The sequence below is a fragment of the Hemicordylus capensis genome, chromosome 9, assembly GCF_027244095.1.
Source record: "Hemicordylus capensis ecotype Gifberg chromosome 9, rHemCap1.1.pri, whole genome shotgun sequence".
NCBI lineage: Eukaryota > Metazoa > Chordata > Lepidosauria > Squamata > Cordylidae > Hemicordylus > Hemicordylus capensis.
In genome coordinates this window covers 1,285,535-1,308,795 of record NC_069665.1, presented here as the reverse complement: position 1 = coordinate 1,308,795, position 23,261 = coordinate 1,285,535, and the positions used below count along the sequence as shown (strand labels likewise).

General features: G+C 49.2%; 1 protein-coding gene across 7 annotated transcripts in view; it reads right to left on the bottom strand.

Annotated features, from left to right (window-relative positions):
- Positions 1 to 2,937: 2,937 nt before the first annotated feature.
- The window catches only part of CNOT1 (CCR4-NOT transcription complex subunit 1), a 93,865-nt gene continuing 73,541 nt past the window's right edge, over positions 2,938 to 23,261 (bottom strand). For 6 of the 7 annotated variants that reach the window (XM_053270863.1, XM_053270860.1, XM_053270862.1 and 3 more), the window contains 20 exons: positions 22,513 to 22,643; positions 22,089 to 22,385; positions 20,776 to 20,916; positions 20,577 to 20,681; positions 19,060 to 19,179; positions 18,274 to 18,465; positions 17,351 to 17,493; positions 16,560 to 16,668; positions 16,297 to 16,466; positions 14,947 to 15,178; positions 13,839 to 14,087; positions 13,153 to 13,316; positions 10,807 to 10,924; positions 9,005 to 9,106; positions 8,367 to 8,540; positions 7,410 to 7,559; positions 6,675 to 6,855; positions 4,427 to 4,559; positions 4,138 to 4,272; positions 2,938 to 4,005 (listed from right to left, as the gene is read on the bottom strand). In XM_053270863.1, the coding sequence (XP_053126838.1) occupies positions 3,927 to 4,005; positions 4,138 to 4,272; positions 4,427 to 4,559; positions 6,675 to 6,855; positions 7,410 to 7,559; positions 8,367 to 8,540; positions 9,005 to 9,106; positions 10,807 to 10,924; positions 13,153 to 13,316; positions 13,839 to 14,087; positions 14,947 to 15,178; positions 16,297 to 16,466; positions 16,560 to 16,668; positions 17,351 to 17,493; positions 18,274 to 18,465; positions 19,060 to 19,179; positions 20,577 to 20,681; positions 20,776 to 20,916; positions 22,089 to 22,385; positions 22,513 to 22,643 (3,125 nt within the window). In that variant the 3' untranslated portion in view covers positions 2,938 to 3,926. Of the gene's footprint in view, positions 4,006 to 4,137; positions 4,273 to 4,426; positions 4,560 to 6,674; positions 6,856 to 7,409; positions 7,560 to 8,366; positions 8,541 to 9,004; positions 9,107 to 10,735; positions 10,925 to 13,152; positions 13,317 to 13,838; positions 14,088 to 14,946; positions 15,179 to 16,296; positions 16,467 to 16,559; positions 16,669 to 17,350; positions 17,494 to 18,273; positions 18,466 to 19,059; positions 19,180 to 20,576; positions 20,682 to 20,775; positions 20,917 to 22,088; positions 22,386 to 22,512; positions 22,644 to 23,261 lie in introns of those variants that run through there. The other variant, XM_053270866.1, reaches the window with a different exon arrangement.

The window sequence follows — 23,261 nt, the reverse complement described above, 5'->3', positions numbered from 1 at the left end:
GCCTCTTCTTCGTTGTCCAGGGAGTGAGTGGCTCACATGCTGTTCAAAGCTACTTGCTGGTTTTGTGGCTGTGGAAAGATTGTTGCCTTCCCTGGTGTCTCTGCCAGGAGGCAAGAGGCTGAAGGTTACTTGAGGGAGGGGGCTCCCCAGTCTGGGACCAGAAAAGCTTCACATAGGGACGGGGGGCCCACACTCTCGATGCTATGAAAGGAAGGAGGCACTGCCCTTTGCTTACACCTGGGAGTCACAGGGCAAAACAAGACCTCCTTCTCTCTGGAGAGGTCAGAAGCAGGACACTTTGGGGAGGTGATGTTTTCGGCAAGAAAAGTCTTGCCCTAGGGCTGGGATGTTGAAATGCTTCCAAATTTGGACGAGGCAATGGCCAAGGTGCTGTTGAGAGTGTGGAAGTTGCTGACTGGCAGGAGACAGGATAAAGGAAAGGAGGTCCTAACTCTTGCCAGCAACTGTACATACGATTAGGTCGAGCTTAAGTCGTGCACAGACAGCAAACAATTTGTAACCTACTTCCAGGGTCCGGAGAGACTCCGAGTGTCTGTGAATGAACCTTTCTCATAGCTAGAGAAGATGAGGGATGTGCTTACCATTGAATGTCTGTGACCAGCTATGTGTGTTAGGAACATAGAATTGAATTAAATTCTATGGCTGATCTTCTCCAGGGTAGAATTTGCATTAGTGTGGGGCAAATTGCCTGCCCCCTCCCCCCAGCCAAAAAGGAAAAGTTAAGTGAAACTGGAGTAAAATTTCCAAGACTTTATATTCTTGGGAAGAGATACAAGCCAACACAAAAATCACCCAGGATTTAAAAGGAGCGTTGGTTCACATCTCATGAAGGCTGCTGCTTCCTGCCGGAGCCGAGGACATCTCAGCAGCTTCTTGCTGGAATGAGTAGTATTTATTGGCTACTACAATCGCCTCCCTATTAGTTGATGCTGATAAGAGGTGGGTCCCATTCTTTCCCTTTTTGCTTGGGAAATGCTAGAGTTTCCTTAGTGGGAGGTGCCGCTGGAGTAAGCCCCAACGTGTGAACAGCTCTGCGGACCAAGGGTGCAAAGTCCCCCTGAGCAAATAGACGCTGGGAGATGGTAGAAGCCGGGTTCTCCTGCTCATCTGCCCACTCCCCCTCTTCCTTATCCAAAGGATCCAAGTGGTTCTCCAACAAGACCCTCTGTAGGGTTAACTAGAGTTGGGTTTGGATTTAATTCAGTATCATTTGGTATGGGTATAGATCCCCTAGCCCCCCAAAGTGGAGCAGAAGTGACAGTTACAGGTTGATTTGCCCCTAGTAGTAGTGATAGGTACAGGAACCCTGGGAGTGGGGGTTAGGGGAATCTGCTCCAGAGTGCTCAGATGAGTGCCTTTCCCTCTCGTTGAGGAGAATATCCCTAGGAGCAGGCGACTTGCGTCGCGTCGCCCTTTGAGTATGCCTTCTCTTCCTTTTGGCTTTGCCAAGAGACCTGGTCTCGCTATCAGTGGATGAAGAGTCAGAAAGTGCCTCGCTACCCCTTTTCTTCCCTCTTCTATGCTGCCTTTTGTGGTCACGTGTCTTGCCTAGCCGCGGTTTGTTGTGAGACTCCAAGCCCCAGATATGGTTTTGCTCTGGATTGAGGAGAGACTGGAGGGTTGGTGTGGTGGTATTTTGTGTTTTCTCCTAGTGGTGTTTGGTTGGGGGCCAGCATAGTGGAGGCTTGGTCTCTTCTGGGAGCCTTTTGCAGCTATTCCTCTTAGCATTTGCTAACTCCACGGCGGTTTCCTTTTTTTAATTTTGCCACCTAAGGAAACTGGATGGAGTGTTGCAAATTCCAGCAGTGGAGTGAGGGAACTTCACTGCTGCCTTGCTTTCAGTTTTACCGCCAAAGGACACAGAACAGAGTGCTGCTAACTCCTGCGGTGGAGTGAGGGAATTCCCCTGTGGGGGCCTACTTGGCCCGTTTCTGATGCTGCGATGCCTTAGAAGTGCCGAACTTGAGCATCGTGGGGTGAGGAAACCATTCCTTGGGAGCGAACGTGAACTGTCTCTCATGCCTCTAAAGTGCTGGGCATGAACTTGTGGGGAGAGGGAACTAGCCTTTGGATGCTTATGTGAGCCGTCTCATGCTGTGATGCCAACTTGACAACTGAGGAGGCCTGGGCAACAGCAGGGCGACGTTTGAGCCTACATTACTGCACGAGATTATAATGTATGCATTCCTGGAGAGGCTGGAGGCACCTAGAGAGCAGGAGAGCAGAATAGCCAAGGCACACTGTGGTGCACTATCCTTCCCCCCACTGTTGTTATGGGGACACATTAGGCCATTTTCTGAGACTCCAGACCCTAACCCCTAAATTTCCATTGACATAATAATGCTTTGTTGTTCGTCGTCGTAGGCACAGACCTAACCCCTGTGAATATCGAGGTGCACCTGTACTTTTAGACAGAAGATGCAGCATCCTGCATATGGCTTACACGCCTCTCCCACACTTTTGAGTTGTGCAAAATGCACACTTCTGCCCACCCTCTCGCTCCTGGTGGATAAAGGGAAGGCCAGGGTGCCAGTCTCTGAACCCTGCTTTCTATCTTCCACAGACCAAGCACCAGGGCCTCTGCCTATTCTGTGTATGTGCCACAGTGGCCCTTAAGGTACCATCTTGGTGTGCCAAGCATGTTCCGATAGTCCCTTAAGAGACCAGCTCAGTGTATACCTGGCTATGCTGCGGAAGCCATGCAAACTTCTGCCTGGGGAGTTGGGGACGACTTGTCATGAGACGACGGTCCTGTTCTGTTACCGCAATATATATACATTTGCCTGTTTTGCTGGATGGTATGAAAATAAAGCCAGACTGGTCCCCACATGACCCAAGAAGAAAATCCAAATTCCTTTCCGCTGAGCAGCAAGAAACACTTAACAGCATCTTACTTAGGAGACGAGAAGGAGGACATTTGCTGCTTGTCATGACTTTAATGTTTAACTACAGAATGCATACATACAAGAAGTGGGAGAACTAAAGCCCAAGAGAACTAGAAAGGCTACAAAATACAACACATGGACCAATACATTTACAAAACATTCAAAATCGTTACAAAATGGGCTGTATTGGTCCTTTTTTGTTCTTTTTACAAACTCAAAACTTTGTGGCCACAGGGGAGCAGTTAATAGATTCATACCCTCCCCCATTCCAAAATTTACAAGTGTCGGGAAAGGAAAATCTACAGGCCCGGTCTTGTTTCTCTTGCTAAGCAACCAGCCCTCTCCCAAAGGGCCTGCCTGAGGTGTGCATCTCTGCCAACCGAAACAAGGAGTCCACCACTTTCCATGCCTCTTGCTGTCGGCATCTGATACAGAGAAAAGCAACGTGCTGGAACCTTGTCCACCCCTCTCCCCACCCCACCCCACTCCTCCCATATGCCATTGGCTCCTGTGTTCCCACACATCCATTTCCCCCCTCTTCAACACCTTTGTGATTTATGGGTCCCCCGTCCACAAGAAAAATAAGTTACATAATATTTAAACTGGCTTTTCCGTATTCTTTGGGAGTCTGGGGATGTCAGGACGAGCAGGTCTGCCCCAGACAAGTGCTCGGCCCCAGCAGCCACCACTTTCTTCCGAGCCGGTCAGGCACCAAGCGTGTGCCTCTCTTGAAACACAATTTGCACAAACCCAAAGTCCAGACAAATATTTCTGTTCTATGTATTTACAATAGTTCAAAATTATATTCACAGCATCTTCTGAATTTTGGCCAAGAGTCAAAACTTGTTTTGAACTTTGGAACATGCCCACATAGGAGGAGTCTTCTCACATAAAGATCTGTGATGTAAGCCCAACACGGGGGTGGGGGTGGGGGGGCGGCAGTCTCCGAGGTCTGGAGAGATCCACGCGCATGGGATGGAGACCTCCAGGCTGGCATCCTTTCCGGCAGACCTGCTTCCTCTAACTAGCTCCAGTTCCTTCCATTACCTGTTGTGCCTGTTTCTGGCCCATACAGCACTGTGCAACAGACTGGAACAGCCTGCAACAAGAGGAAGGGGACACTTCACTCGAGACACAAGCCCCTCTCCCCTGGGAGCACCGGAGTCCGTAGAACTGACACACACACACACCCCACCCCGGCAGATACACCAAAACCGTTTTACTCACTCACTTTTCAATTTCTGGAGCACAGTGAACAAACTCGTGGTTCCAGAACTTAAATGCTGGGTTTTTAATCAGCTCAATGAAGGTAATGAGGAGACCCCAGGGGTGAGGCCTATTTACAATCAGCCGTTCTAAGAGAACTCTGCAAAAGAAAAACTGGTTAAGCCTCAGGGAACAAAATGCACAAGGGGGCCTCCTTTGGGCCTCCCAGACACCCCTGTTTGTTGGTCTTGGCCATCTTTTAGTCTGCTCAGGGAGGCTTCCAGGGGAGACAAATGGAAGCTGCGACTTCTTACCTGGTGATTTGTTCCTGAATTGCTTCAGTGTTGGCCTCTGCAAACAAATACAGCATGGTGCAGCTGAAGTAGTGCGTGTGACTGTTTGGGTACCGTAACTGATTGGCAATTGCATTCAAGAAGAGGTACCGACCTGGAACACAGAACGTTTAACCGCAGTTACCAGTCTCTTCAAAACAAAGGAAGACAGACACCCAAGTAGACTAGCCGGACATTCAGAATTACATCCCAAAGGTCAGAAGGCTGAACACAGTGATTGTGCCACCATCTCTGCTCAACCATCCTAGCCAAGCACTGTACAGAATGAGGAAGGGGCAGGCTCCCTCCCCAGAGGGCTTACAGTGGAGGATTGAAAGCACCTCAATTGCTTCTTGAAACCATTAAAACATGTTGGTTTAGAACTAAATAAATCCTTTACTACTACTGCAAGGAGTACATTTTAACATTTCTTAAATTTAGCATTTTTTCAAGTAGAACTCAGTCAAGATGAAGTACTTCTGCAATTATACTTAACTAGTAATTTTAAGCCCGTTAGATTAACGGGCGCTAGTAGATTGCCCCTGCCAGCGGGCCCAGTCCTTCCGCTGCGGCCCCCGCCGCCAGCGGGCCCAGTCTCCCTGGCGTGGCGGCCGCCGCCTTCGGGCCCAGTCTCCTTGCTGTGGTGGCCGCCGCCATCGGGGCCAGTTGCCCCGCTGCGGCCAGCGCCGCCTCGCCCGCACTCCCGCCGCGGCGTCCGCCCCCATCAGGGCCAGTCGGCCCGCCGCGGCCACCGCCGCCTCGCCCGCACTCTCCTCCCTGTGTTGGCTGTTTCTCCTCGGCCCGCCGCTTCTCCTCCTCCCGGCCCCAACATGGCCGCCGTGTCTCTGCGGCCGTATCTTTCTCTGGAGCGCATGCCCAGAACGGCTGAGAAAGACACGGGCAGGGAGACACGGGATTACACCGTGGCTCTTTATTATAGAGGATAAGAAAGTGCTTAAATGCCTGGATTGTGCTTTAGTGTTGTAGGAAGTTATTCCACTGTTTATGTGACACTGCTTATTTATTAGGAAACATTCTGCGACTGGCAATTTGACCAAAGAGGTTCTACCCACAATGAGATGGAAAGTAAACATTCCTGCTCTGTGACAGGTAAAGTCACCAACATCCACATTTTGAAAAACTGAGCAAGCTGCCGTGTTTAGGTGGCAGGTAACAGGAGTACAAGGCTAACTTTGTGGGGGTGAGTGGAGCACCCTGGTCAGGACAGGGTGGATTTTTCGTAGCAGCAGTTTATCCTGTAATCACTTGCCAGTCCCTGAACCCCAAAATCGACCCCACAGTCACGTGACCCCTTCCCCCTCTCTCAGTGCATACCCTGACTTTTGGGGAGTTAGGAAGTCAATTAGAGAAGTAATATCAGCAGAAAATAGAGAGAGCTAGAAAAACGCTGCCATGGAGCTTGCTGAGGACAGAAAGAACTGGGGTGGGGTGATCCCCCTCAGGCTCTAGTGGGTGTGGCTTAGTTTTTTAACTATTTACTTTCTGTCCTGCCTGGAGCTCGTGAAAGAGGATAACCCATGAGATGTCCCTGGCCTCAGCAACCGAAAAGCTCAATACAATCTGGTACCTTTTACACAAATCACTGTGCTCTACTAGAAGCAGTAAATAAAGACCCAACTGAAAATTTATAGGGGGCGGGGTGGTAGATGTGTGAAATGGTATCAAAGCCAAAGGTCAGGAATCAACACAAAGTTAGTATAGAGATGGGGCAGAGTAGAATTGGGAGAAGCAGAGGGGCAGGCCATGTGGGCCTAGGGTGATGCAGGGAGATGTGGGCCTAGAGAGGAAGAACTCCACAGACATGAGCCAAGGAGGGATGCAGACAGAGGCGAAGACAGAATCAGGACTCTGATCTGGGCTAGTGGGACCAGTAGCAGATGAGCTTGTGTGGAGTGCAGAGAAATGAAAGGGTGTGTTGTGCTGCTCTCACTCAGGCACACAGACTGTGTAGCTACAGCTGGTTGGAAGGAGTCTAGTATAAGAGACCAACCACAAGCAAACGTTAAGAGAGAATGCCTCATCCCTCCAAACAGACAGCAATGAGGTCTCACTCAAACTCCAGGTTCCCTACAGAAAACAGAATTGCTCCTTGCACTGCTGTCTCCATCCTCCAAGACGGCGTATTTGGCCGCCAGAACAGAAAGCTGAAACCTTCCGTTCCCACTGCAATGTACCCAAAGCTCAACCCGCCTTGAGCCCGGTTTCATACCTTCTGTGTCCAGGTCTACAGCAAGATTCTGGAAGATATCCATATGAGCGGAGTGGGTGATGGTGCTCATGGAGGGCGTGCTGCCTTTGTTATGGATGTGTGCAATGGCTTGAGTACCTACGTACAGCACTAAGGCATTTATCAACTGGATGTTGTAGCGATTGCCAGGCTCATTCGACACCTAGTGGGGCAAAGTGCAAAGCAAGAGAACTTACCACCTTGGACACTGGCCAGAGCACCAAACAAACTCTCGGGTGCTTTCAAGGTCTGAGCCACAGTGCAGAACTGGCAAGAGCCTGCTTAAGTCTTCAGAGGGAGCAGCAGGCAGCTTTCTCGTCTCTTCCCTGCCACTGCCACCGTCACACAGCCTGCATTTTAGGATTTGTCCCCAAAGAGGCAAGTGCTTCTCGGGCAAACCCACACCTCTATAAGATGCTGCTGTCTGGCTCAAGTCAAATTGATCCATCAGCACGTTGCCAAATGGGATGGATGTGCAACAGATCCTGCACTGGGGCTGAGCCCCACAGCACTTCGCGCTCCGGAGGCCTGAAGTGCTTGTGTTCCATGGAGGCCACTTTCAGGCTCGTGAAGTGAAACGCCGCTCCAGTGCAGATAGCACAGCAGACATGGGGGGGGGGGCGTGTGTGTGTGTGTGTGTGTGTGTGTGTGCGCACGCGCATTTTAGTGGCCATCCCCAACCTCCATCCACATGTCGCACTGGGAGAAGCTTCTCACCTGCAAGTTACTGCGCAAGTCAGACAGGAACGTGACTGGAGAGCGGGTCTTGAGATAAGAGTCCAAGTCCTTCTTGAACTGAGGTGGCATCACTCCAGTGAAGTTGGTGAGTATCCGTGGAGCAATATTAATCTCACTCAGCATGTCCACCTGTCAAGAACACACACACACACACACACACACAATTCCAGCAGTACTTTTACAAGGGTCTGGCTACAGGATTCTTGGGACAGCACAGCATTCCATGCTTGCATGGAGGAGGAGTGCAAAAGGGAACAACCGAGGAGTGGGTTTAGCCAGGGCGGCTGCTTCTACTTGCTTTCTTGTCTGTTTCACAGGCTTCTAAATGGGCTTTTCAGGTTCACAAGATTTCTCCACTGCTCACTCAAACTGGGGAGAAGGCGGGGCCTTTAGAGGACCAAGGCATGAAAGGACTGGCAAAGGAGTACTGAGGGGATGGGGGAGGAACGGCAGCATGAGCCATCCGGTACACTCAAGCAGGGGGTCTTAAGCCTGGGTCCCCAGATGCTGTTGTGGCTGGGGCTGATGGCATTCAGAGCCCACAACTCCTGGGGATCCCAGGACCCAGCCTTCAAGCAAGCACCAGCACCTCAGGGCCCCTTTCTGGCCAGGCGTGCGAGGATCACGCCTTCACAGCCACGTCCTTGACATGGGAAGATCCAGTGAGGAAGACAGCATGAGCTTCCCCAAAGGGAAAACTTCAAGCACAACACAGCAGTTTGGCTTAGGCAAAGCCGGCGGGAAGCAAACTGAGCAGGGTCTTGCTGAGAGGCCCTGCTGCTCAAGTGAATCTTGGAAGCGGCATGCTCTGAATCCAAGAAGTCCTAGCAGTTGCAGCAACAGTCACAAATGCTTAGATGTGAGCGTCTCAGTCATTTCAACCAATGATCATTAGCAAGAACACTCTCACAGCTCTGATTAAACCATGTGCATTACCTTAAGGTTGGGAGTGAAAGGATCCGGAAGCCTCATGTTACGTGGGAAGGCACTCAAGATCAGATTCCTTAGCTGAATGCAATTTGGAGGAATCACATCACAGAACCCGTAGTGGTAGTCACAAAGGAATTCTGGGAAATCGTGTAGTAAGACCAGCAACACACGCAGAGTACCCTGCAAAGAAGAGGACTGGCTAAGCACCACTATTCCACCCCCAGCTGCAGACACACGAAACCTTCCCGAAGCAGAGGTGACTTTTCCTTCCCAGCACATCTGGGCTGCAGAGAGCTGGTGCAAACTGGTCACCAGAGGCTCAGACGCCTCTGGTTCAATTCTCAGCTCAGTCCCTCTACCCCTCTTATGAGGACAATTCTTGGCAGACCTTAGAAAGGCCTTGTAAAAATTGCTGGCTTTGAAAGCATAGGAAGAATTCCACTTAACGCCAGTACATGGAAAACAGGTGAAGGGAATGTTATGCTGGCTGCAACAAACTTCAGAGTCAAAATTCTAGCCACTACCAGGACAATAAGCTGCCTGAATATCTATGCCCATTTTCAGTGCCAGAACTGGCTGGGAATTCACTCCTCTTCTGCTTCCCGCCCCGGACACACTTTACAGCCGTCGATGGCATAATTTACCTTGTAGAGAATTTGCATAGGTTTGGCGAGTTCCACATTTCTCAGGAAAGGAGCCAAGTACTTAAACAGATCAATCAACAGCTGGGCATACATAGGCCACCCCTACAAAGAGAAGTTACATGAAAGGACCACGATGAGATTGTTGCTGTTATGTTTATGATCATGCCTGGACTACTCCCCAGTGTGGTGGAATGAGCAACTCACATTATATTACAGTGGCACTGAACAATTCCTGTTTTTAGTCTCTTAGGGCTACCAGCAAACTGCCTGAAAGAAGAAATCCAGGGTGCCCAGCCCATTTTGCTCAACATGGGGTGATTTATGGTTGAACTCTCTTCAACACACTTTGGGCTTGAGGGAAATAAGAGGAAGTGTCAGCTTACTGGAATTTCTTTGCCAAGTTTGCCTAAATGCAAGGGCAGTGTGGTGGCAGCAATCTTATAGAGCCCCTGGTGGCGCAGTGGTAAAACTGCCGCCCTGTAACCAGAAGGTTACAAGTTCGATCCTGACCAGGGGCTCAAGGTTGACTCAGCCTTCCATCCTTCCGAGGTCGGTAAAATGAGTACCCAGAATGTTGGGGGGGCAATATGCTAAGATCATTGTAAACCGCTTAGAGAGCTTCCAGCTATAGAGTGGTAGATAAATGTAAGTGCTATTGCTATTGCTATCGCTATAGGCAACAGGTTGCAACTTCATAGGCTATGACAAGCTTCGTTTAGATGTCTAAGAGGGCCAAGTTGGTTCAATTCAAATCCAAAGGCAATTTTCAATCAATTTTCTCATTATTTTATATATTCACTGAACAGGTGGATTTGCAACTAACGAGTGCCAATGCCTTGGGACAGGCATTGCCCCAACTCCAGCCCGCCTGCAGATGCGGGATTAAAACTCCTATCATTCCTGCTGAAGCTGGAGGGCTAAAGAGGTGAAGTCCTGCTCAAAGAGGTCCTCCGACTCTCCAGATGTGCTTTACTAACAGAAAACTCAGCTTGCTCACTGCAGCCTGTGGGTCTCTGCACATCGGATCTTGGTCTGTTTAGATACAACGCTGGGTCCAGAACTTTCTACAAGCAGGGGCTGGCAGTTCGTGGGTAGAGCAGTTGATTTTATTAAGATGAAAAGGAGATGTCCTTGTTTGTTTTATGTAAACACTTATCATTTGAGAACCAATCCAACTGCAGAGATCATTGGGTTGCTGAAGAGCAAAAAACTAGCAATATTCAAAGCTCACCCAGGTGAGCAAAATGAAGGATCCTCCAAGGAGGGATGATACAAGATGGCATCTCTTGGAGCCAGCAGGTGGATTTCAGTCTTGTCCTGCCTTTTGTTTCCTGCCCATAACCACAATATAGTGTATGCCTATTCTACCATATATATTTTTGAGGTCAAGCATGATACATTTTTACCCAGGGACCCTTCTCTACACAAAAGAGGCAGCAAACAGTTTCTGGGTCTGGATGTCACAGTAAATCCCAAGTAATTCTAAACCAGGGCCAGAAGTGTAGAACTTCCTCTGCTGGTGCACGGAGGGGAGGGTGAGGGTGAGGGTTCGAGATTGGGTTTTTATCCACCTGGATGGGGCTCAGGTCTCTGCATCTGCTCAGGCAATCTATTGAACTAAACTCCTTGCAACTACATTGTGAGAGTACGGGAGACCAAACGAACATTGTATGTTGAAAACAGACATCCAAAAATTGTAAATGGCATAAAGTCATTCTAGTTAAACAAAACCTGCAAACCAAGATGCATCCTTATTCACTGTGGAAGCTTCGTTAGTTACAGAAGATAAACTGCAGCCACACCTTCTGCTGTGGGGTATGTGCCAGCATTCTCGCAATAAATATCCGATGGGAGATCAACTCTAGCCAAGCATAAACAAAACCTGGAGCTTTTGTAGGTCTCAGGATGTGAAATGTGTTACTGAAAGAAAAAGAGCAGAGCACAGCAGCTGGGTGTCAGGGCACTTCAACACATTCCGGGAGATTGGCGTTCCAATCTAGGCTGAGGGTATCCGGCAAGTCCAGGGCCTCTCAAGCAAGCAGAACATACGGCCCCTGAAATGCAGCTCTCTATTTCCTAATTCAAGCAAGCTTCTGTGCTGACCTGTAACCACAGATCAGACATCTGAGCAGCATCAGGGGTCTGCAAAGGGGCCGGGCTTCTGGGGACCCCTGGACTCCGGGGGTGGAACAAGTCTGTCCAGCAGAAGAGGCAATCGTTGGACTGCCTGGAAGAAGGCCCATCGGTCTGTGAAGGAGGCTCCCCATGCGCGGCAGTGGGACTGGCGGGGCAGCAGGCAGGAGTGCCTTCTCCTTCCTTGGCGGCTGGTTTGTCACATTATATCCTGCTCTTCCTGAAAGGCTCAGAGCAGCTGACAACATTCTTCAGAAATAATAATTCTGTCCTCAAAGGGCTCACAGTCTTTATAAAAAAGTCAAACAACAGTTGGGGGGGGGAGAGTTGTCAGAGGGGAGGGGGCAAATGACAGGCCGATGGAGGGGCCACCTTGCTGCTTGCCTCAATGGCTGCCGAGGAGGACTAGTTGTTCTGTTCCCAACAGATTACCCAGAAATGTGCAGTCAACTGAAGAGACTTCATTCCATTCATTCACCTTATCTAAACAGAAGCAGCAAGCTCTTCCAACATGCCCACTGCACACTCATTCAATAAGGCTTCCCCTCTGCAACACCTTAGGTATGGGCCAGTCACCTGCCTCAAATACCCTTTGTGTGGGGATGGGTGGGGGACCCATCCCCACACAAAGGGTATTTGAGGCAGGTGACTGGCCCATACCTAAGGCAGCCTCCAAACAAGCGCCCCAGGTGCCACTTTTGAGCAGCGTTTGCACAAAACGCCATCTGTAAGAACCGTGCCTCCCTTGAAGTGGGCTGCACACACTTCAAGAACCACATGGACAGCCCTTCCATGGAGGCAAGCAGATGATCCGGTGGGGAACGGGGCTGCCTTCCCTGAGGCTCTTGGCTTTTTTTGGCCAGGGAAGGTGTTGGGCTTTGTTGCCCTTTCCTGGAGCCAGATGGCATGGCCGGATGTTTGTCTTGAGCTTCTGCCAGGACATCTTTGAGAGCCTTCCTCCCAAAGGGTATGGACCCTGTAAGTGGGACTCTGGCTATGTCTGACTTGGATGGGGCATCTACATTCCAACATCTTAGACATTTCTCCGAACTACCACACCAGCTGCCATAGAACAGGCAGGAAAGTGGAAACCAAGAGGCAGATGTGCTTGACAGCTTGAACGGGGCAGGACCAAGATGGAGGAGAGAGCACAGAGTAAGCAGCCAGACAGCCACAAGAGCAGAGAGGCAAGGCCCTTCTCTCTTGCTGGCCAGGCTGAAGTGGAGGAGGTGGGAAGAAGGAGGAGCAGCCTGAAAACAGGGCTTGCCTTGGTCCCACTTGCTAGAGCGCCCTCTGGTGGAGACACAGAAGGGGAGGCCATTTGCAGCAGAGGAGGCGGAGTGGAAGCCCATGCTTGCCAGCTAGACAGGAAGCATGGTAAAGAGGCCCTGCTCAAGATCAGGGAGGGCCTCAGCCACCGGGTGCTAGTCTGGGGCAGGGAGGACGGGCAGGAGCCTTCCAGGCTGCTCCTTCAAACTCAACGCCTGGCCCCACACATTTGCATCTCCCCACTGCCTTATTGGGGGAAGGAGAATCTTAGGAAAATAAACACAAGAGCAAGTAATTCCAAAAACAGAGTTCTCAAAAACCCTTAGGTGACATTCTCTTAGACTTAAAGCCTGTCTTCTAGACACAATTTAGCAGAATAAAAAGGCACATTAAGTAAATTTGTGGATTAGGTGAATTTTTTCTCTCTAGAAAGCAGTTTGAGAGTCTAGCAGTGCAAGCTTTCAGAAGGAGGTGCCAGACCTTTCTGATTAGGTGGCATTCTCTGAGATTTAAAAAGCCTGCTTTCTAGACACCTGGGAAAGAGGTGTCTGGCACCTCCTTCTGCTCAAACTCCTTCCTAGAGTAAAAAATTCACCTAATCTACAAATTTACTTAATGTGCCTTTCTATTCTGCTAACAAGAGACCAGGCATATTAAGAGGTCTACATGTTAAGATTACCCAGAATTATTAAATAACACTTTATTTTAAACAGGCATACTGCCAAGGGAATTTCAGTGGTACCTACCAGAAGGCTGTGAGTGTCTGAAAGTTGATGGTTTCCAGGACATGTTCAGGAGCATTTAATTCTAACAACAGCATGATGAAAATGCGGTGGTAGGGAAGCTGCTGAAATTCACTTTGACGAACATCATGATCCTGCAGAAGGACCCCCACCACTATCCCGAGAACCTACAGAGGGGACCAGATCAAGATGCTCAGTGTGCTACTCTGAGATGTTAATCTTGGATTATTAAGATTTAGAGCCACACAGTGACCCTATTAGCAGGTTATAAAAAAAGAATATATTTCTGTCAATTCAACAGTAGGCTTCGGACTCCAACTCAGTATCTGTTGACAGTATCAAAGCTAAAGGCCCAAAGTGCTGTCTCTGGTGCTCAAAGCACAATCCACGTCATCCCTCAATAACCCTTACAAATAGGTCAGTTCATACCCCCAGGTTACAGCCGGAGACAGCAGAGACACACCCATTATATCCTCCTGCTTTGAGCTGAGATCTCGACCAGAAATTTCCTGGCTCTTGTTCCCCACACTCGGTTGCACCAAACCATCCCCCATTTGTTTCAATGAGGTTTTGGGCAAACAAACTATCTGTGCCCCTCTGTCTCTAGGTGTCCTATCCCATAAACCTCCTGGCCATCCATTCCCAGCCTGCCGAGGCAAAGCAGCCACGTGGACCGAGACGCTCCCCACCTTGTTGAGCAGGTTGATCTTGGTGACGGTGTTGGTGGCCTCCCCAGAGTGCTTCACCAGCAGTGCAATAAGGCGGACAAAGGCATCCAAATTGTGGTAGCACTTGGCACGGATCATGGTGGGGTTGGCAGCAGGGTTGTGCTGCTGCTCAGCTTGGGCCCGATAGCTGATTTCCACACACATTTCAGTGCAAAGACGGAAGAACCGCGTGATCAAGTCGTCCGTTTTTAAGATGCCTTGCTGGTGCATCTGTTGTGGGAACAGAGCTAGACTCAGACTGGAAGAACTCACCTGTGTCCCCATTGGTTAACTGATCCATGTTACACCCGGGGCACAAGAGGAGTCCTGTGTAGTCAAGCCCCACCCCAGACAGGACTATCGTGGAAGAGGCAACCCCAGTAGCCGTGCGGTCCTGGTTTGCAGGAGGGCTGCTGCCCAACTCCACAGGGCCTGACTATGCACCTCCCTTGCCACAGGGGTGCATCCGTCATGCTTCAGGCACACTGGCAGGTCTATCCACCTGGCCCCAAGCATCCCCTGTGAGGTGTGCGGGACTTCTGGCCTTTAGATAGTGAAAAGGAAAATTCAGCTGCACAAGGGCTGCAAAGCAATGCTGAAAGCCACCCGCGCCAAGCAAACCTCTTCTGTCTTCTCACAAGCGGCAGAGCAATTGTGACTCCTCCTGTGAACAAGGCCAGCAAGAGCAGCTCCTGCAAGGCTTTAAGTAGCCCAGCTGGGTGACACACGACACAAGTCATTCCCATCATGGGATGCCAATTCTGTGGCCAGGACCCACCTGACTGGCCAAGTGCCAAGATGGCTGGGTCATCTGAACTTTCTCCCAGCTGAGCAAGAGTCATACACAGAAAAACAGCTCCCATGCAGCAGCTTCAGTATTTGAAGGGCCGCATAGCTATTTTTTTAAAACCAAGAACTGCCAGGCACGTTCTTCAGCCCACAGGGATGACAGGTGGTATTCACACGAGAACTTGAGGGGACTCAGTGCTGCCCAATGCTGAATTTTTACCTGAGGGCATCATGCCCTAATTCTGTTGAATTTGGGCACTCTGTTTAATGCCCCTATTCTCTCTTTCCCAAAGCGCTCTACCTGTCCAACAAATGCAGAGAAGGCTTTGGTGCTGTCACGCCCAGCTGCAGCAGAGTGGTAGAGATTCACCCACTCCCTCAGCAGATATTCTGCCTTCTCTCTCAGGCCAGGGGGATCATCGTACTCGGAGGCCTGAGATATCCCAGAATGCATCATGAAGTTTGGCCCTCCGTGAGCACGGTCAAGCATGGCTTCATAGTTGGACCGTACCACTTCCATCAGCTGCGGCAACCTAGAAAAGATCCAAAATAAGAGGCTGAGTTTTGGATTTTTAAAAAGATGTGCACACATTTCATTTGTAGTTACTGGACTGCCCTTTGTCCTCCGGTAACCTAGCATACAGTATTTTGCACGTTTATGAAGGGAGTCAGGGTGGCACATATCTCATTTTACTCTTACCACCAGACCACTGTGGTTCATCTTCCTGACCAGCAGTGAGTACACTGCATCACCAGCACTGCACAGAGTTCCACCCCGAGAAATCTCTTTCTGAGCTCTCCTTGGAGACGGAATCTTCTGCATGCAGAGCATGTGCTCTGCCACTGAGTGAGGGCCCATCCCCATCCATTTACACCCCACCCCCCCAACACACACACAAACAGCCACACATGTGTGAAACATCAGCCCACAGAGAGGCTGGGTGTGAGACAAGGCCCAGCAACTGCAAAACATCAAAGCCTCCCAGAGCAAAGAGGAGAGGTGCCACTGCCTCTATACAAGCCATGTGAAGGGAAGACAAAGCCACAAGGTAGGACACTAAGCAAAGGCCAAGCAAACACACCGAGCAAGCCTCACAGTCCTACGATTGCACCACTTCCAAAGACAGGTGGGGGATGCCATGTTTGAATGCTCTGCCATATTACAACTTCTCTTATATAGAAAATGTGCTTGTGGGGGGGAAAGGGTTCCAGTCTAGTCTTCTTCCGGAGGCAGACATTTCCGATGTGCAGGGAGTTTGCGATACTGAAGAGCATCCAAACCTTAACAGCCACCTCCCTACATGCTCAGGTGGCCCTGTCCCAGGAAGGCTGTACCCATTCGACACCTTCCAAATATGCACTCTGGCTCTCAGCTGGAAGAAAAGGGGCAACGGACCTCAAACGGAACAGTTGTGCCTGGACAAGGTAGAACCAAGAATCTGTAGATGCTGCTCTTATACAGTATTTCACTTAAAATTATACAATAATTCACTCAGATTGTAATTCGGAGGGATGTTGGATGCTACCCAGCAACATCAGGACATAGGAAGAAGGTGAAAGCGGAATGACGGAGCCTCTGTGACATTTTAAAAAAAAACACTAGACTGTCTGCAAGACTTGCGACATCTGCAGCAGCCATTCCGAGCATTACCCTTCTGGCGCATTCCCTCTGGAGTGAGCATTGATTCTCATCAGAGTTTCAATGGTGTGGAAGAGATCTGCTTCCGTGATATGAGCAACGGTCCTCTCGTCCACCAAGAGGATTTTGACCAGCTGCATTGCAAAGGCCACAGCCATGTAGTTCAAGCCATTCTCCATCGACTGCCAATAAAAAGAATGCCAAAGATGGTGAAGTGCTTTCATTCAGTAGCCTCCATGATGGCACTTGGAAAGAAGTCAGTGCTGGCCTCTCACCTGAGCCAAGTGAAGGTCGTACTGCTGCATGTTAACGAGATGGTTACGGATCAGGAGCTCCACGGCCTCAACATTATATTTGTATTCATCGCGACATTCAATCAGGCACCTGGAAAGAGCAGACATTTTGTTATGTCAACCCAACTTTCCTCTCAATCCAAATACCCAGAGTGCAGAGATTTGGGATGTTAATTTGTTCTTCAGATATTCCACATGTTCAAGCACTCCCTTCATTGACTGGACCACTAATGACTCGTAGCAGCAAGGTAGAGGCATGTTTGGGTTTGGGTGAACCAAGAGGCCTTGGCTGAACAGGTTGGGGGCGTGTGGGGGTATCTAGGGGGCACAGACACCAGGTGGATTCACTTGGGGGTGCACATACCAAATGTGCCTTCTTGTAGACCGTGGAGAGAAGGCAGGGTGGGTGGGAGGGAGGAAAAGTGCAGAGGAGACCTGTGGGCCCTGGGGCTTTGAAGGCATCCATTCCTTTTGCTAAGAACTTGGTGAAAAACCAACTGAGCTTGGGATTCAAGGGGGAGGCAAGTGAGTTTCCCAAAGGGTGACTTAAAGTGCATCTGAACCACTGAGATCATCACTAGGCTCAGGCTCCACTCTGATGTCTTCTTGGCAGCTGAGACAGTCCACCTTTGCAGCTAACGTGTTCCCAAGATGTTTACAACGTATCTGATGAATACTGACAATGCCAGCCACTTCTTGTTTCTGTCCCTTGATAAAGCTTCTTACCTCTGAGACAAACACCCCCAATCTCAACTCCTTGCATTGTTACTGACCTTGTGATCTGCTTATTACACCACGGAGACCCATAGGCACGGCCATCTTGCAGTGCTTTCAACACAAGTAAGTGACACTCCCGGTAACGTAGCAGGAGGTCAGCATCTGCACCGCTGGTGGCATCCAGCAAACCCTCAACAGCCTACAGGAAGAGCAGCAAACACAATCCTTAAAAAAGCAAAAAGCATCCTCCTCCTGAGCCCCCTGGTCAGAAGGGACTAGTCGGGCTACAGCCCCACTGTTCCTTTTCTCACTGGAACCACTCGATTGCCGAGACACACATTTTCATCCCCGCCCACTGCAATCTAGAGAACTGAGGCAAGACACAGCACACCACTGATAACAAGAGATGAAACCGGCATTTGGGATGGCTCTACAGACTGGAATCCCAAAACTGGGCCAGAGAAGCTTCTTCAGTGAACTGGACCTGAACCCAAATCTAAAATCTCTTGATTGCCATGAATGTCCAAAGCCCAAGCGGTAGCCAGTTCAAAACCAATTCGAGAATCAGGCATTCAGAGGCTGGCTCCTCTCTGCTCCAGATACATGTGGAGAAAATGCAGCACAAGGCGTCCTCTGAGTGGAGGATTCTCGAATTAAGCCTGCAAGCTGCTTTTTCTCCTTTGGCAATGCCATTCATCCTAAACGTAGCAAATTACTTTCTCCCTTAGTAAAGCCCTAGTCATGTTAGGTTCAAGACATGCACGATCTTTCACACACAATCATGCACATGTACACAGACACCTCCATGCCTGTACAACATATAATGTCTGAATATGGCCTTAAGTTAGTGGGGCTTCTTGAAAAAAAAGGCTGAGCCCTAATGAGCTGGGGGATAAGGGGAGATGACATTTTAAAAGCAAAGCAAGCTGTGAGATCGCCCAGGGGAGGCAAGGATACAACAACAAGCCCACACACAAACCTTCTGGAGCAGCCCAAGGGCTGCAATAGCATCCCGTGAGTTTCGAGCCACAACCACCGCCTCCAAGAGGCTTCGTAAGGCCTGAGTCTGGGGATTCATGGCCAGGGTGTGAGGGATGGACTGCAGGTGCTGCTCCAGTTCAGTCATACACTTATCATAGATCTGTGCCACATCGTCTGTTGCCCAGGCTTGCTGAGGGGAGAGAAAAACCAACAACAACAGTACCTAAATTAGGTTACTGCACAGATCCATTGGAGCTTTCACTTTCATCACATTAGAAGACTTCAGAGCACTGTAATTCAAACCGACCACTGCCTAAAGGTGGCCAAGAAATATGTTCTATTCACATACAGTCCCAGGTTCAATCCCTGGCATCTCTAGAGAGGGTTGGGAAAGGCTCCATCTGAAACCCACAGGGGCGGGCAGGCCCACTGGCAGTCAGTGTAGGCAACCGAGAACTGACAGTGTAAGGCATCCCCATATATTCAGGCATAAGAACTCTTACCAGGGAGTAAAGCCCGTAGAATTCAGCAGAACTGCTGAATAAACATGGTCAGAACTGCACAGGTAGCTACAGAACAGCTCCACCATATCATAACCCAAGATTTCTTGCTGTGGGATTTTAGAGGGGCTTACAAAGAACACACTGCTTTGAAGACCAACACAAGAGGACAGTGATCTTCTGAAGCCCAGTTACTTGTGAATTGCCTGCTCAGACAGCATAACTTACATTAGCCTTCCACAAATAGCCATGAATGGCTACAACATTCTCAACTGGATTTCTACCTTCATAGGCTGAGCCAGGATTCCTGTGGGTTGGGTTGAATCATTGGTTGGTAAGAAACCAGGGACATTGCGTGCAAATTCTTCATAAACAGCCAGTTGCTTTGGGTCCACACCACCAACCTTAAACCAAACAAAGTTGGAAAAATCTGAATTTAACCATGGGGTTTTGTCAGCAAAACAGAGGTAATTTTGTCAGCCTTTCAGAGGCAATACTAAGATGTGAGTGTTCTAGCACAGCACTACGTCTGGAGTTGACACATTCTATGATGATTCGGCAGTGCCCTTCCCATCCGAGAAAGGTGACTCTTGCTTCCACCAGGGCTTGAGGGGAAGGGGGCCGCTTGCAGCAGCACTGGATTTACAAGCTTTTCCATACATCACACTGAATACCTGATAAAAAAAGACCTGGCTCCTAGTCATAACTTGTCAAGACACGGGTGTCACTCATGCAGAGTATAACACAGACTACAATTGCTCTGAATGCCATCATGTGCCCCTGATTTCTGAAGCTGTCCATATGAGGGCTATGGACAGACATCCCCTTCCCAATGAACCTTCTTCACTGATTAGGAACACCCATCGAGCCCTCCCCGAGTTTTCTTTCTGTTCCCTGAAGGAAGGTCAGCCAGTCCCTCCCTGATGCACAGCAGAATGCCAGCCCAATGCCCAGTTACCCAGGGGCAAACCCTCCATCCATCTGAAATTAGGGGAGACTGACTTGTATGCCATCAGAGTTGCCAGAGTGGTATACGATATTATATTCAACAAAGCAAGAGATAATCAGAATAAATATTAAAACCATGACAGTTAAAATGTAAGGCCAAAAGAAGCATCTAACACACGAAAAACAACAGGCCCCTATAAAATGCCCTTTACTTCTTTCGATATATTTTAAGTTGAACTCCGAAATATTAATTTTGTCTCAAATTATTCTATAAGTCTGTTAATCCTTTTAATTCACTTGCAACATCTTCGAGGGCTGCACATGCACATTAATTTTGAGGAGAGACATTCCTCTTGTTATCAAAAGACTCCCGCTCTGCCTCCTTCAAGTTGAGAGGCAAGAGGAAGGATTCTTCATAATGGAGCTGCCATGACTGTAGAGAAGCAACGCTCAGCTTTAAATCCAGTATTCCTTTCAACTGCTAAGAATTAAGCTGTGCTGTCCTCCACAGCAATTTTAGCTAATTTACAGCTGTAAAGAAGGACTGCACACAGCTTCAAGGAAGCAGCACAAACATCATCAGAAAAGCAAGCAAGACATGCAAATTAAGACGAATGAAAGTGCCAAGCGCTTCTTTTTAACAGCATTTCAAGAAATAAGGGACAGAACCATGGAAGGACAGAACCACCACATGCTGTGGAAGGGGGAGGCTGGAACTAGATAAGCTCCGTTATTGAGCTTATCTGGTCCGACACATAGCCGGTGATCTAGAAGATTCAAACAGGGCTCTTTGGGCAATACAGAGTCCTAATTTTAAGAGCAACTATCACCCACCATTCCCTAAAATCCTCACCTTCAGTCTGATCTGTTCTGGCATCCGTTCAGCTTGGTAAGTCAAAACTACAGGATCACAGTACCTACGGCCCTCTTGCCTGGCATGTTTTCTGAGCTCAAATTCCTGCCCAAAAAACATAAAAGGGTGAATGGCTTGACAACTGGGTATGACTTATCATCATGTTTTAAAATGTGCATGCAGAACAGGCCATACGTACCGTGGCCAGCCTCTTGTCCATTTCAGGACCAGCTTTTTCCACAGCGGTCTTCTGAATGAAGCAGCATGCCAGTTCACAGTTATCTTGAGCCAACTGCGCAGCCGCCTGCTCCATCATCTCCCTCTGCTGAGGCGAAGCTGCCTATTAGGAAAGGCAGGACATTAAAGGAGGGCCCCTGGTGGCCAAGTGCGTGTGGAAGGTCCAGAGACTCACAACATGGCAACACTTCACATGGGGCTACTGTAAAGTGACCCATCAACCCCATTATCTGTACATTTTGAACCAAGTATGCAAACCAGGAAAAGCCATCTGTGTTGAAGCAACCTATGTGTGCCTAATATTAGCAAACTCAGCCTGGCATACTTGCCCTGCAAGGGTAAGGACTCAGTACTGTAATGGTATCTTTCCCTCTTGCTGGTCAGAGATCAGACAAACACTAGCGTGCTGGAGTTAACCACTCTGCTGGACCATCACAGGAGGCTTCCCATGGCCATAATGGACCCAAACGCCTCTGGATTCCGTTTCCTCTCTCCATCCGGAAACACTCACTGACCCCTGTCATGAACCACCAACCACTGCCTGGCAGATCAAGAGAAATCTTACCACTATTATTTGCAGGTGGCAAACATCTCACACACCCATTACTCAAACTTTCACTTAAATTTCTTCAGGCTCAGTACTAAAACTGGAGTTCTCTTTTCTGTTCTAAAGACTGCTGATGTGAACACAAACAAGAGATTCACTCCACGGAGCAACTACTGAAGAGAAGGTATTTTCTGTGCTGGCACCTAGGCTACTGGGGAAGTGGCCACCTGGGCACCTGGAACAGATGCTGATTTGCAAGGCCTGGGAGATATAACCTCGTAGTAGGGAATCCCCTTCCTCCATTGTGTGAGAAGGAATCCATTCGCAGCCAGAATAATTATATTTCTGACCAGCTCCTTCATGACTATCAGCTTCATTTTAGCAGCAAATAATGGCAACACAGCAACAACCCAAGGATTATGTCCAGAACTCTCTCCCTCCAGCACATGTGAAGTAAGTCCCTAACACAGGTTTTCTTGAAAACCTTGGATCATGATAATGATTTTGCCTTAATAAGAGCCAAAGGCAAATAAATGTGCCGTAATGCTCTGCTGAGAATGACATTTGCTGAACAGGGCATCACCAAAACAACTTTGTAATTTATCAGCAGCTTTAAAAAATGTTCCCCAAGCAGCAGGAAGAACAGGGCACTGTGGCGTCTTGCGAGAAAGCATGGTTTTCGCCCACCTGGCTTGCAGGAGCCCTCCTTCCCAACACAGGGAACCTACCCGCAGTGCAGTGGCAAAGCTGTTCTTCAGGTTGGTGGCGATGCTCATCAGTAAAGGCTCCCTGCAGGTGATCATTGCCATCCCAGCCGTCAGGTTCCGCATCATGTGGTGGGCTGCAACACGCATGCGAGACTCTTCCGAGTCTAATGCAAAATCCTTCCTCACGATCTGCTCACAGGTTGTCATGGCGATTTTAATCGACCGATCCACCACTGGATGAACAAGCTCTTGGACCGCACGCTCTATAGCTTGGCGAACACACTGCTTTAATTGTGGGTGTGCTTGAAACAAGGGGATCTAGAAGGGCAGAAGGAGAGCAGTCGATATTCTCCATTTTACACAGCTAGTTCTGTGTCCAGCACAAATGGTTCTTTGGCCAACCCTCTCCCAACTACAGCTGGACGTCACCATATCCAATACTCACTGTTGGGTTTAGAGTAATATGTGGAGCCAGACCTCCCAGAGAGTAAACGTTGATATCGTGGTAACTGTACTGTGGCTGCGGAGGAACAGTAGCTGTGCAAGTGGTGCTGGTTGCCGGTGTGGTGGAAGTAGCTGAGCAAACAGGAGAGCAGAAAGACAGATTTTCAGAATCTCACTCACTCCGTACTTCAAAATGTGTTGAATGGGATATATAGAGTTTCAGTAGAGGAAGAATTGTGGCACATGAAATGGCAACCATATTGCTTGCTGAACGGTACACTTGTGCTGCTAAGTACACAGACACTTCCCCTGGGTCATTTTTAGAGGCAAAGAGAACATCCCATCACAGCTACAAGCTTCTAAGTTTCAGCAGAAGTCTACATCAAGCCCTCCTGAGGCAAACAGCAGAGTGGCTGAAGAGAAGCTTCCCTATCATTGACCAGCAGCCTCCATTGCCTTGACGCCCTGCCCATTGACACAGTCCCGCCTCTAGAGCTCGTGGGTGGCGGCAGCCTGCCATGGATGCCCTCCTCCACCCACCCACCCACCCACCCTTCTTGATCAAACATTCTCTGTTTTCTGGTAATGGACACCTGCACTCGTGTTAGAAAGCTGCTTTCTGAATTCCTTTTGCATGTGACTGGCAAGAAACCGGTCAGGAAGATAGCTCTGCTCCAGGGAAGCCTTCAGTAATCCTCCTGGATGAGGGAGAGCTGGATTTCTAATCCTGCTGGATAATCTCAGGCAAAC